General features: G+C 42.4%; 1 protein-coding gene and 1 long non-coding RNA gene across 2 annotated transcripts in view; one reads left to right on the forward strand and one right to left on the reverse strand.

The window, feature by feature from the left end:
• Nucleotides 1–14,658, forward strand: part of LOC123466195 — a 52,949-nt gene that overhangs the window by 24,270 nt on the left and 14,021 nt on the right. Inside the window, exon 2 of the long non-coding RNA XR_006641445.1 lies at nt 14,106–14,244. This is a non-coding gene — a long non-coding RNA (uncharacterized LOC123466195). The remainder of the gene's footprint in view (nt 1–14,105; nt 14,245–14,658) is intronic.
• The window catches only part of LOC102391810 (collagen alpha-4(VI) chain), a 152,227-nt gene continuing 148,310 nt past the window's right edge, over nt 10,742–14,658 (reverse strand). Inside the window, 1 exon segment of the mRNA XM_045166790.1 lies at nt 10,742–11,655. Within this exon segment, the coding sequence (XP_045022725.1) occupies nt 11,480–11,655 (176 nt within the window). The 3' untranslated portion in view covers nt 10,742–11,479.

A 14,658-nucleotide genomic window follows, 5' to 3' on the forward strand; every position in this document is an offset into this window, starting at 1 on the left:
TTTCTCTCTAAGCCCCTGTGCAGTTCTAGGAGTCAAAACTAAGTTATTTCTAAAGTACCTTGACATTAAAATGAGATCAAACATTCTAACATCACACTTTAGTTTCCCCTGAGGAATGTGATTAAGAAATCAAGACCGGGACCCCATCTGGGTTATTTGTTTATTAGCAGAAAGAATTCTGATGCAATCGATGTGTTCTGATAAATGGAAAAAGAAAATCGTGCTTTTAAAATGCATCCACTCATAAATTCATAAGAAAGAATTTGCTGCCACTTCCAAAGAAAAAGATTAACTAAGGCCGACACAGAACATGCTATACTTCCCTGAATCAAGGGTCATATGAAGATAACATCAGTTCACATGTACAAAGTTTACGTTTCTAAGGAATTTCTGTACTTCTGTGCTGTGTTGCGCTTAGCCTCAGTTGCTCAGTCATGTCCGACACTTTGTGACCCCATGGACTGTAGCCCGCCAGGCCCCTCTGTCCATGGGGATTCTCCAAGCAGGAATACTGGAGTGGGCTGCCATGCCCTCCTCCAGGGGCACTTCCTGACCCAGGGATCAAACCTGTGCCTCCTGCATTGTAGGCGATTCTTTACCACTGAGCCACCAGGGAAGCCCGTAAATCAAGCATATAAAACATTAATGTACTCTTTAATAAATACATATAAAATGAGTAACTACAGAAATGTAACTCTGATAGAAGAATGGGAAATTATCAGCATTCATGTTCTGCTTCCCAGTACCAGGCATTTCCCTCTGCAAAAGGATTATGGGCTGAGGACCCCAGGAAGCAGTCTCTGAAATAGAGATGAGCACATAGGATATTTATAAGGGAGTGCCCTTGAGGTCAACACACGTGGAAGAAAAGGGGAGAAAGTTGAGTTAGGCAGGGAGAGAAGCTGGGCTGGGCTGTAATCGAATGAAGGTCTCAGCCCACCCCATAGGCAACTCTGGAGCTAGGCTGGACCTTCAGAAATTGTCCCAAGTTGTAGGGCTGGGCCTTCATAACTCACTGTTAATCAGTCACTGCTTTTATCTACCTGTGGAAGGATTTGAACTGTCCTTCAACTGAGGAAATCTCCAATAAAGGTTGACTTCTGAGGGTCACCTTCCTAGCACTCGGGGCAGTTGGTGCTAGAGCTTCCCTGGTGGATTAGACAGTGAAGAGTTTGCTTGCAATACAGGAGACCTGGGTTCAGTCCCTGGATCAGGAAGAGTCCCTGGATCAGGAAGATCCCCTGGAGAAGGAAACAGCAACCCACTCCAGTATTCTTGCCTAAAGAATCCCATGAACAGAAGAGCCTGGCAAGCCCCAGTCCATGGGGTCGCAAAGAATCAGACACAACTGAGCAACTAACACCTCACTTTATGGCAGCTGGAGGGCTAAGTTCCCCATTCCTAAAGAGGCATGTGGGTGACACGTCCCAGCTTCCGCTGCATTGCCATCCTGACTTCAATGGGAACTGTACCTGTGCCGCCCTTTTCTAGTTTGATCACATCAGGAATAACAATATAATTCGTTTTTGCCTGTTTTTAAAATGTATTTTATTGAAGAATAGTTGTTTTACAACGCTGTGTTAATTTCCGCTATATAGCAACGTGACTCAGTGATACATGCAAATATGCTCCTTTTCATATTCTTTTACATTATGGTTCATCACAGGACACTGAATATAGTTCCCGGTAGGACGCTGCTGTTTATTCATCCTCACCTGTATATGACAGCTTGCGTTTGCTAACCCCAGCCTTCCGACGCTTCCCCCCTTACTCCCTTGGCAACCGCAAGTCTGTCCTCTGTGTCTGTAAGCCTGTTTCTACTTCGTAGATAAGCTCATCCGTGTCATATTTTGGATTCCATAAAGGCGTGATATCGTATGAGATTTGTCTTTCTCCGACTGACTTCGCTCAGGATGATCATCTCTGGGTCCATCCATGCTGCTACACCCAGCACTGCTGCGTTCTTCTCAGTGGCTGCGTGATATCCCACTGTGTCTATGCACCACATCTTCTTTATCCAGTCCTCTGTCAGTGCACATTCGGGTGATATCCCACTGTGTCTATGCACCACATCTTCTTTACCCATTCCTCTGTCAGTGCACATTCGGGTGATATCCCACTGTGTCTATGCACCACATCTTCTTTATCCATTCCTCTGTCAGTGCACATTCGGGTTGTTCCATGTCTTGTAAACAAGTGGCTATTGCAAAGACTGCTGCGGCAAACATAGGGATGCATTTACTTTTTCGAATTTTTGAAGTTTAGATGAACGGAATACTACTATATGCATGTTTTTTGTCTTTCTCCCAAAAATATCTTTTATGAGCCATGTTACCGAATTTCAATTCAGCTTCAGATCAGATCAGTCACTCAGTTGTGTCCGACTCTTTGCAATCCCATGAATTGCAGCACGCCAGGCCTCCCTGTCCATCACCAACTCCCGGAGTTCACTGAGACTCAGGTCCCTTGAGTCAGTGATGCCATCCAGCCACCTCATCCTCTGTCGTCCCCTTTTCCTCTTGCCCCCAATCCCTCCCAGCATCAGAGTCTTTTCCAATGAGTCAACTCTTCACATGAGGTGGCCAAAGTACTGGAGTTTCAGCTTTAGCATCATTCCTTCCAAAGAAATCCCAGGACTGATCTCCTTTAAAATGGACTGGTTGGATCTCCTTGCAGTCCAAGGGACTCTCAAGAGTCTTCTCCAACACCACACTTCAAAAGCATCCATTCTTCGGCGCTCAGCCTTCTTCACAGTCCAACTCTCACATCCATACATGACCACAGGAAAAACCATAGCCTTGACTAGATGAACCTTTGTTGGCAAAGTAATGTCTCTGCTTTTCAATATGCTATCTAGGTTGGTCATAACTTTCCTTCCAAGGAGTAAGCGTCTTTTAATTTCATGGCTGCAGTCACCATCTGCAGTGATTTTGGAACCCAGAAAAATAAAGTCTGACACTGTTTCCACTGTTTCCCTATCTATTTCCCATGAAGTGATGGGACCAAATGCCATGATCTTCATTTTCTGAATGTTGAGCTTTAAGCCAACTTTTTCACTCTCCTCTTTCACTTTCATCAAGAGGCTTTTTAGTTCCTCTTCAGCTTAACTTATTCATTTGCATTGTTGTACACCCTGTTTTAATATACCACAGCATGTACACCCATTCCACTAATTAACAGAACTGTGGGTTGTTCATGACTTTGGGTTTTAAATTACACTTCTCTGAACATTGCTCATGAATGAGTATATATCTTGATGACCATGCACTTGAGTTTTCAGGGAATTATGCTTAAGAGCAAAATTTCTACTTCAGTGTATTTGTGTTTCCATGTTACTAGAAAATGCCAAAATGCTTTCTAGTTTTCACTGCCAGCAGCTGTGTCTGAGAGTCCCCGTTGCCATCTGTCTGTATCTGCAAGAATAGGCTTGGTAATGCTACAGTAAACCGCAGATCTTAGTGGCATACAACAACAAAGATATACAAATATAGAAAATTTCCATCATTAAGAAGTGACCTGAGCCCATCCAAGTGCCCTAGACTAGAAGCTGCTGGTGGACACATGAGCAAACTCAGCCACAATTTTGTCAAATAATAATCACCCCAAAGCTAGGGTTTTAAAAACAACAGCCATTTATATAGCTCATTAATTTGTATAGGGCTCAGCTGTGTGGGTTCTTTTGCCCTCAGCTGAACTTGCTTCTTCTAGCTGCCAAAGATAAGAGTTGGGATATTTTTCTGAAGAAAGATTTAATTTGCATGCAGAATTTAGAGAGAATTTAGAGGGGCAAAAGGTGATTCTCTCACTGCCAATTTTCTCAGCCAGGAAAGACAGAAAGTCCAGAAAAACGAGTCACTTCACTCCTTTAAGAATGTGAACAAGAGGAAAAATTGAGAATAAAATGCACGTCCAAGATTTAGTGGTGGAAGCAAACAATTTCATGAGATAGTGTGGGAAAGTGCTTCATAAAGAGTGTATTCGTCATTTCAGTGAAAACTATGTAAAAATATCAGATGGTTGTTTCTGTCCCTTGGTCAGATTGTGGCTGTGCTTCAGGGCCTTTCAAGTAAACTTTCTGCAGGGTCAGAGAAGCCCCACAGAAGGGTTATAGCCCCACTTTGTCATTGCGGGGAGAACTGCAGTGGATGCAGTGAGCACACAACAGCTTTGAACATGTCCTCTTACTACGGAATCTCTGCCTTTGCATCCCCAACTCCTGGACTTGGAAAGGGTGAGGTAGGAATGGGTAGTGGAAAACAGATCCCAACTCAAATTGGATCCCGTCTGCAGAATGGATAAGCTTGGCCCCTTTATGCCCAGGCAGCCAAGGCCATGTCTAAAAGAGAAACACATATTGCAGATGAGCAACTCTGGATGGGTAAGAAAGAACACCTGCCATTTCTTTCCCATCATGCAGACACTTTATCCAAAATTGGTTGCAATGTAGTCTGTTAAGGAAGAAAAAATAAAAAGATAGTATTCTAAGGATTGGGCTTCCCAGGTGGAACTAGTGGTAAAGAACCTGTCTACCATTGCAGGAGACATGAGACATAGGTTCAATCTCTGGGTCAGGCGTGATCCCCTGGAGGAGTGCATGACAACCCACTCCAGTATTTTTGCCTGGAGCATCCCATGGACAGAGGAGCCTAATGGGCTACGGTTCATGGGTTTGCAAAGAGTCAGACACTACTGAAGTGACTTAGCACTCCTGCATACATTCTAAGCATTAGAGAAAGCCTGTGTTCCCTGTGCTATCCAGCAACTTCTCATCAGCTAGCCATCTTACAGCTGATAGCATATGACCAATGCTCAGTCACTCAGTTGTGTCCAACTATTTGTGACCCCATGGACTGTAGCCCGCTGGGCTCCTCCATCCATGGGATTCTCCAGGCAAGAATACTGGAATGGGCTGCCATTACCAGTACATAATGTAAGAAAATAATAATAATAATATTTAAATTTTTTAAATATAGGGGAAAAAAAAAGAAAAAGCCTAGATTATGCCAAAATGGTTACCTTTGGGAGAAAAGAGGATAGACAATTATTACTTCTCTTTATTACCATGAACACACGATTATCCTTTTGTGATCAGATGAAATAATTGTCATAACAATAGACTAAAATTCTCATGTTTCTATGATCAAGCATGTTCCCACTCCTGTTGCAATGTCAATGGGCTGAGAAAGGTGCAAAGAGATTCTAGAAATCATTGTTTTCATTACTGAACTGGGAACTTGGCAGAAAGCAAGATCCACTCTGGGTCCCAGCTGTTGGTGATCTGTTATGGACCAGATGTTTGTGCACCACCCCCCCACCCCCACCCAAATTCATATATTGAAGCCTTAACCTTTAATGTGACTGTACTTGTACTTGGAGATATGACTTTAGGAGGTAATTAAGGTTAAATGAGGCCATAATCCTCATTTAATCGGGTCCTGATCCTTATGGGATTTTGTTGTTGTTCAGTGGTTAAGTCCTGTCTGACTCTTTGCAACTCTGTACACTCCAGAACAGGCTTCCAGTGGTGCCAGTGGTAAACAACCCACTTGCCAATGCAGGCAACGTAAGAAATGTAGGTTTAATCCCTGGGTCAGGAAGATCCCCTGGAGAAGGAAATGGCAACCCAGTCCAGTATTCTTGCCTGGAGAATCCCATGAACAGAGGAGCCTGGTGGGCTACAGTCCATAGGGTTGCAAAGAGTCAGACACAACTGAAGTGACTTAGCATGCATACCCACACACACTCTGCACAGAAGTTACATAAGAGGAGTGACAATATACAGCCTTGTCGTACTGCTTTCCCAATTTTTTCTAGTCAGTTGCTCCATGTCCTATTTTAGCTGTTGATTCTTGACCCACATAAAGGTTTCTCAGGAAATAGGTAAGATGTTCTGATATTCCCACAACTTTAAGAATTTTCCACAGTTTGTTGTGATCCACACAGTCAAAGGCTCTAGCATAGTCAATGAAGTAGATGTTTTTCTGAAATTCCTTTGCTTTCTCTATGATCCAACAAATGTTGGCAATTTGATCTCTGGTTCCTCTGCCTTTTCTAAACCCTGCCTGTACATCTGGAAGTTCTGGGTTCATATAATGCCAAAGCCTAGCGTGAAGGATTTTGAGCATAACCTTGCTAGCATGTGAAATGAGCACAGTTGTATGGTAGTTTGAATATCAGTATTGCATGCACTTCTTTGGAACTGGACTGAACACTGACCTTTGCTAGTCTGTGGACACTGCTGAGTTTTCCAATTGGCTGACCTACTGAGTGTAGCACTTTAATAGTATCATCTTTAGGATTTTAAATAGCTCAACTGGAATTCCATCTCCTCCACTAGTTTTGTTCATAGTAATGCTTCCTAAGGCCCACTTGACTTTACACTCCAGGATGTCTGGCTTTAGGTGAGTAATCACACAATTCTGTTTATCCGTGTCATTAAGACCATTTTTATATAGTTCTTCTTCTGTGTATTCTTCCACCTCGTCTACATCTCTTCTGCTTTTGTTAGGTCCTTACCATTTCTGTCCTTTATTGAGCCCATCTTCACATTGATTCTTGATTCTCCAATTTTCTTGAAGAGATCTCTAGTCTTTCCAATTCTACTGTTTTCCTCTATTTCTTTGCATTGATCACTGAGGAAGGCCTTGTTATCTCTCCTTGCTATATTCTCCATTCAATCGGGTATATCTTTCTCCTTCTCCCTTGCCTTTTGCTTCTCTTCTTTCCTCAGCTATTTGTAAGGCCTCCTCAGATAGCCACTTGCCTTCTTGAATTTCTTTTTCTTTATGATGGTTTTGATCATTGCTTCCTGTACAGTATTACAAACCTTTGTCCATAGATCTTCAGGCACTCTGTCCACCAGATCTAATCCCTTGAATCTATTTATCATCTCCACTGTATAACTGCAAGGGATTTAATTTAGGTCATACCTGAATGGTCCAGTGGTTTTCCCCATTTTCTTCAATTTAAGTCTGAATTTGGCAATAAGCAGTTCATGATCTGAGCCAAAGTCACTTCTTAGTCTTGTTTTTGCTGACTGTATAGAGCAAGGCTGTATATTGTCACCCTGTTTATTTAACTTATATGCAGAGTACATCATGAGAAATGCTGGACTGGAAGAAACACAAGCTGGAATCAAGATTGCTGGGAGAAATCTCAATAACCTTAGATATGCAGATGACACCACCCTTATGGCAGAAAGTGGAACTAAAAAGCTACTTGATGAAAGTGAAAGTGGAGAGTGAAAAAGTGGGCTTAAAGCTCAACATTCAGAAAACGAAGATAATGGCATCCGGTCCCATCACTTCATGGGAAATAGATGGGGAAACAGTGGAAACAGTGTCAGACTTTATTTTTCTGGGCTCCAAAATCACTACAGATGGCGACTGCAGCCATGAAACTAAAAGACGCTTACTCCTTGGAAGGAAAGTTATGACCAACCTAGATAGCATATTCAAAAGTAGAGACATTACTTTGCCAACAAAGGTTCGTCTAGTCAAGGCTATGGTTTTTCCAGTGGTCATGTATGGATGTGAGAGTTGGACTGTGAAGAAGGCTGAGTGCCGAAGAACTGATGCTTTTGAAGTGTGGTGTTGGAGAAGACTCTTGAGAGTCCCTTGGACTGCAAGGAGATCCAACCAGTCCATTCTAAAGGAGATCAGTCCTGGGATTTCTTTAGAAGGAATGATGCTAAAGCTGAAACTCCAGTACTTTGGCCACCTCATGTGAAGAGTTGACTCATTAGAAAAGACTCTGATGCTGGGAGGGATTGGGGGCAGGAGGAGAAGGGGAGGACAAAGGATGAGATGGCTGGATGGCATCACTGACTCGATGGACTTGAGTCTCAGTGAACTCTGGGAGTTGGTGATGGACAGGGAGGCCTGGCGTGCTGCAATTCATGGGGTCGCGAAGAGTCAGACACGACTGAGCAACTGATCTGATCTGATCTGATCTGATAGAGCTTCTCCATCTTTGGCTGCAAAGAATATAATCAATCTGATTTTAATATTGACCATCTGGGGATGTCCATATGTGGAGTTGTCTCTTCTGTTTTTGGAAGAGGATACTTGCTATGACCAGTGCATTCTGTTAGTAAAACTCTGTTAACCTTTGCCCTGCTTCATTTTGTACTCCAAGGCCAAACTTGCCTGTTACTCCAAATATCTCTTGACTTCCTACTTTTGCATTCCAGTCCCCTAGGATGAAAAGGACATTTTTTTTTTTTTTTGAGGGAGGGGGTGGGGTTAGTTCTAGAAGGTCTTGTAGGTCATTATAGAACCATTTAGCTTCTTCAGCATTAGTGGTTGGGCCATAGTCTTGGAATACTGTGATATTGAATGGTTTGCCTTGGAATCAAAGAGAGATCATTCTGTTGTTTATGAGATTGCACCCAAGTTCTGCATTTTGAACTCTTTTGTTGACTATGAGGGCTACTTCATTTCTTCTAAGGGATTCTTTCCCAGAGTAGTAGATATAATGGTAATCTGAATTAAATTCACCCATTTCAGTCCATTTTAGTTCACTGATTCCTAAAAGGTCCATGTTCTGTTTGACCACTTTCAATTTACCTTACATTCCATGGATCTATGGACCTAACCTTCCAGGTTCCTATGCTATATTGTTCTTTACAGCATCAGACTTTACTTCCACCACCAGTCACATCCACAATTAGGCATTGTTTTTGCTTTGGGCTCTGTCTCTTCATGCTTTCTGGTGCTATTTCTCCACTCTTCTCCAGTAGCATATTGCTCAACAGGGGAGTTCATCTTTCAGTGTCATATCTTTTTGCCTTTTTGTACTGTTCATGGGGTTCTCAAGGCAAGAATGGTACGGACCTAACAGAAGCAGAATATATTAAGAAGAGGTGGTAAGAATACACAGAAGAACTATACAAAAAAGATCTTAACAACCCAGATAACTATGATGCTGTGATCACTCACCTAGAGCCAGATATCCTGGAGTCCAAAGTCAAGTGGGCCTTAGGAATCATCATTACAAACAAAGCTAGTGGAGGTGATGGAATTCCAGCTGAGCTGTTTAAAAGCCTAAAAGATAATGCTGTGCAAGTGTTACACTCAATATGCCTGAAAATTTGGAAAACTCAGCAGTGGCCACAGAATTGGACAAGAAAGGCAATGCTAAAGAATGTTCAAATTATCTCACATTTGCACTTATCTCACATGCTAGCTAAGTAAAGCTCAAAATTCTCCAAGCTAGGCTTCAATAGTATGTGAACCAAGAACGTCCAGACGTTCAAGCTGGATTTAGAAGGCAGAGGAACCAGAGATCAAAATGACAACATCTGTTGGATCATCAAAAAAGCAAGAGAGTTCCAGAAAAACATCTACTTCTGCTTTATTGACTGTGTGGATCACAACAAAGGAAAACTTCTTAAAGAGATGGGAATACCAGACTACCTTACCTGCCTCCTGAGAAATTGTATGCAGGTCAAGAAGCTACAATTAGAACCAGACATGGACTGGTTCCAAATTGGGAAAGCAGTTCAACAAGGCTGTATGTTGTCACCCTGGTTATTTAACTTCTGTGCAGAGTACATCATGCGAAATGCCAGGCTGGATGAAGCACAAGCTGGAATCAAGATTGCCAAGAGAAATATCAATAACTTCAGATATGCAGATGACACCACTCTTATGGCAAAAAGTGAAGAACTAAAGAGCCTCTTGATGAAAGTGAAAGAGGAGAGTGAAAAAGTTGGCTTAAAACTCAACATTCAGAAAACTAAGATCATGGCATCCAGTCCCATCACTTCATGGCAAATAGATGGGGAAACAGTGGAAACAGTGACAGACTTTATTTTGGGGGGCTCCAAATTTAATTTCATGGCTGAAGATGGTGGCTGCAGCCATGAAATTAAAATATGCTTGCTCCTTGGGAGGAAAGTTATCACCAACTTAGACAGCATATTGAAAAGCAGAGACATTAGTTTGCCAAGAAAGGTCCATCTAGTCAAAGCTATGATTTTTCCAGTAGTCATGTATGGATGTGAGAGTTGGACCATAAAGAAAGCTGAGTGCTGAAGAATTGATGCTTTTGAACTGTGGTGTTGGAAAAGACACTTGAGAGTCTTTTGGACAGCAAGGAGATCCAACCAGTCCATCCTAAAGGAAATCAGTCCTGAATATTCATTGGAAGGACTGAGGCTAAAGCTGAAACTCTAATAGTTTGGCCACCTGGTGCAAAGAACTAACTCCTTAAAAATACCCTGATGCTGGGAAAGACTGAAGGCAGGAGGAGAAGGGGACGACAGAGGATGAGATGGTTAGATGGCATCACCAACTCAATGGACATGAGTTTGAGCAAGCTCCGGGAGTTGGTGATGGACAAAGAAGCCTGGCATGCTGCAGTCCATGGAGTCGCAAAGAGTCGGACACAACTGAGCAACTCAGCTGAACTGAACTGTGTCTCTCTCTCTCCACTGAGAAGAAAGGTTATTTGAGGACATTGTGAGAAGGCAGTTTTCTGCAGTCCAGAAAGAGAGCTCTCACCAGGAATCAATTAGGCAACACCTTGATCTCGAACTTGCAGCCCCCAGAACTGTGAGAAATAAATTTCTGTTCTTAAGCCACCCAGTCTATGGTGTTTTGTAATGGCAGCCTGAGCTATAACATGATGCTCCAGAATTCCATGCAGTTTGGTTTTCCCTGAAGCTGAACCCAAGTTCAGAGCCTGGAGAACTGAGCTGTAAGTTGGAGGAAGATCTTGCAAATATCACAGTCATCCTACCATATTGCAAAATTCCTTCTGCAGGGTGAACCTAGATCCTTCATCCCATATATGTATTGACAAGGTCACCTGAATTGCCTATTCCCCAAATTTTGGTGGAGAAAAGTCATTGTAGTTGATGTCAATGGATCCAGCCCATCACAAACTCACTGCTGTTTCCTTTCCCTCTATTGCTACTTCACACAGTATAACACAGAGCACAGTGAGTGGTATCATATATCGTCTCACACCACGTGGTTTAACCAAGAATGCCTTTATTCTTACACTAGGTAATAAGGATGAAATTTCACATTAGCTATCCCTTTTTAAGACCCGCTCCCCCCTTGAACTAATGCTTCCATGCTGTCTTAATGATAAAAAAGGATATCATTTCAACTCATTTCCAAATGAGGTTTTACTTACAATGTCAAGAAAAATTTCTTTTTGCTACCAGGCCAAGAAAAATTTTAGGTAATGTCAAGTTTCTTTTTTACGCAGTTTTTAAATCATTGAAAGAATTTTCAGGAAAGTTTCAATCCCTTTTTTTTTTTTTAAACTACCAGAGTGCAGTCCTTCACAAATCATCTGGCCCAAGCCCTCGTTGGCAGAAAACACTTCACAGGTTGAGGGGTCCAAACTCTGAGGTTGTGGTGTGGGCTTCATCACTTCTGAGCTGTGTGGCTCTGTCTCAGGAAAGGTAATCTCCATTCCATGAGTTTTTAAGACAGAGGCAGCAGTGCTGAGGCTCCTCCTGACTCTACAGGGAAACTGGAACACATTGAGCTTCACACGCTTCCTTGGTCTCGAACCGGTTGGCATTGCCCCCACAGCCACTATACCAGAATTGTCGGCAAGCCTGTTCCTTCTGATTATAGGACCATTTCAGGACATAATCCTGGCACTCTCCTTTCACTGGAGCCAGGGAACAAGGATCTACAAGAAAGCGAATGCAGGAAAGAGAGACCTGCATGAGTGAGACAGCTTAAAAAACGAATCCTAACCTCACTAACAACTGGCAACTGGCTGTGTGACCTTGAGGGTAACTTACCCTCTATGAGCCTCAATTTCCTCAACCATAAAGGCAATATTAAAAAAAAAAAAAAAAAACACGCATTACAAGTTTGTCATAAAGTGTCACATAATGTATGTGAAAAGCGTAATACAATTAGAGCTATTATTTGGCACAGTGTATAGTATATGGCAGATATACCAGACAATGTATAAATGAGTGAGTGAATGAATCAATAAAGCTTTTCTCAATTAAATGCTAGCACACTAAATTCAACAGCACATTAAAAGGATTGTATACCATGATCAAGTGGGATTTACCTCTGGGATGCAAGGATGGTTCAACATATACAAATCAATAAACATGATCACCACATTAGCAGAATGAAGTGTAAAAATCATATGATTTTCTCAACGGATGAAGAAAAAGTGCTTGACAAAATTCAAGAGAACTCCTCACTTGCTTATCATGCTTATTTCCCTTTTTTTGTTCAAACCATCTCTCAGTCCCTTGCCTAATCCCCTAATGTTCCAGGATTCTAAAGGCCTAAGCAAATCAAGCTAATTTATTATTTACTTCAGCCAAACACTTGCCCAAGAAGTTATCTATTAAAAGAAAAATACAATGTTCCTGGAAAATAGCATTGAGAATCCACCCGTTGCAAGATCTGGAATGCCTATTTTAAATTTTAAACCAGACATGAATTTTCCCAGGTCTGTAACCTCTATCTTTTAGGGAGAACAGATTTCTTTGGGCACACTCTATACTGGAGGAAAATATTCTTGTCTTACAAGCGCAGAATGATGGTGTCTTCCAAATAATTTCCCTCGGCCTTCCAAGTACTCCCAAACAAAGAGGATGTTGTCTTCAGAAAGAAATTCATGGTCTGTTCCCGGGAAGTTGCCTACTCACCTCCCACTAGTATAATCAGCACAGATCAGTTTCCCTGAGTGAGCAGATGTGCTGGATCCCAGCAAACGAGATATATTCATCAGAATTGTCTTCTACCTTAAATAAGCACATCAGAACTAGCCTGTTCCATGACTCCATGGAGGGTGTAACACAGCAAGTAGCAAGTGCCCAGGATAAACCAGAGAAAATGCTTCTCCAAAAACAGGGGGGTGGGGGTGATCAACAGAAAAAAATCCAGTGGTGACCTTTGTGCTCTGTAGGGTCAACAACTAGACTTGGGGCTCAACAACCAGCTGGCCCCAACCTCTACCATTACAAACTGATTCCAAACAGACAAGCCAAGCACTAGTGGAACAAACCATACACTTCTCCCAGTGACCCTTTGTGGTTTTCGTCTTTAGAAGACCTACCCTTGTCTTTCAGTTCAGTTCAGTCACTCAGTCATGTCTGACTCTTTGCAACCCCATGAATCACAGCACGCCAGGCCTCCTTGTCCATCACCAACTCCCAGAGTTCACTCAGACTCACGTCCATCGAGTCCGTGATGCCATCCAGCCATCTCATCCTCTGTCGTCCCCTTCTCCTCCTGCCCCCAATCCCTCCCAGCATCAGTGTCTTTTCCAGTGAGTCAACTCTTTGCATGAGGCGGCCAAAGTACTGGAGTTTCAGCTTTAGCATCACTCTTTCCAAAGAAATCCAAGGGCTGATCTCCTTCAGTCCAAGGGACTCTCAAGAGTCTTGTCCAACACCACACTTCAAAAGCATCAATTCTTCGGCACTCAGTGTTCTTCACAGTCCAATTCTCACATCCATACATTACCACAGGAAAAACCATAGCCTTGACTGGATGGACCTTTGTTGGCAAAGTAATGTCTCTGCTTTTCAATATGCTATCTAGGTTGGTCATAACTTTCCTTCCAAGGAGTAAGCGTCTTTTAATTTCATGGCTGCAGTCACCATCTGCAGTGATTTTGGAGCCCAAAAAAATAAAGTCTGACACTGTTTCCACTATTTCCCCATCTATTTCCCAGGCAATCAAACATGGGTTGCTTCTTCTAGATTATACTTTTTAGGGTAGCACTGCCCAGCAGAACTTGCTGCCATGAGGGAAACATTCTATATCTTCCCCATCCAATGCAGGAGCTACTGCCCATGGGGCTGCTGGGCATTAGAAATGTGGCTATTGCAACCAAGGAACTGCATTTTCCCTTTGATTCAATTGCAAATTATTGAAATGAAAATGGAAATAGTGTGGTGCAGCTCTAGGTAAATGAACTAATTATCTTAGTGTTCTTTGTAACCTAACACTCAGGAAGCCTCCGAGTCCTCTTTTTTTCTTTTTTTTTTTTTCTAATCAGTATGATATAGTATCAGGGGCCATTTCACCCACATAATTATTGATAGCTTCCAATTTTATATTTGGTGCTATTTTCACCACGAGTATTAACTTTTGTCATTTCAGAAGAACCCTGCAGCAGGTGTCAGTTTTACTGAAACAAGCCCATGAAATTCAGGAAGAAAGGAAAGAAAATGGGAGGAGAGACAGAAGAGCGCTGGAAAGTTACAGACAGCAATGACCTGGAAGCTGCAATTTTGCCGAGGTCAGTTTTGTCTCCTAGTGTACGTGTTATAACAGTCCTACCGAGGAGAAAACCACAGAATAGATCTGTGTACTCTGGAGATGCCACTGAAACCGAAAGTATACCAAATCAGCCTGGTTGCTGAGAAGAGAAACGATGTTTATTTAATTCTTCACAACTAGATACAGCAAAGGGGGCCAGAACTGTAGCAGAATTTGATCTGAGATGCAGGAAGCCATGGGAGTTTAACAGTACTCAGGACTGAAGAGGGCTCTAAGTTCAAATAATACAGGCCTGAGCAGTAAAAGACAAGCAGATATGGTCCAGATGGACACTGTGGAGAGGATGCGGAGACAGGCAAGTGATGGGAGAAATGGAATGAGGACACAGGGTAAAGAAGAAGATAAAAGGGTTACTTCGGTGGCACAAAAGGTG

This window comes from Bubalus bubalis, chromosome 1, assembly GCF_019923935.1.
Source record: "Bubalus bubalis isolate 160015118507 breed Murrah chromosome 1, NDDB_SH_1, whole genome shotgun sequence".
NCBI classification, from domain to species: domain Eukaryota; kingdom Metazoa; phylum Chordata; class Mammalia; order Artiodactyla; family Bovidae; genus Bubalus; species Bubalus bubalis.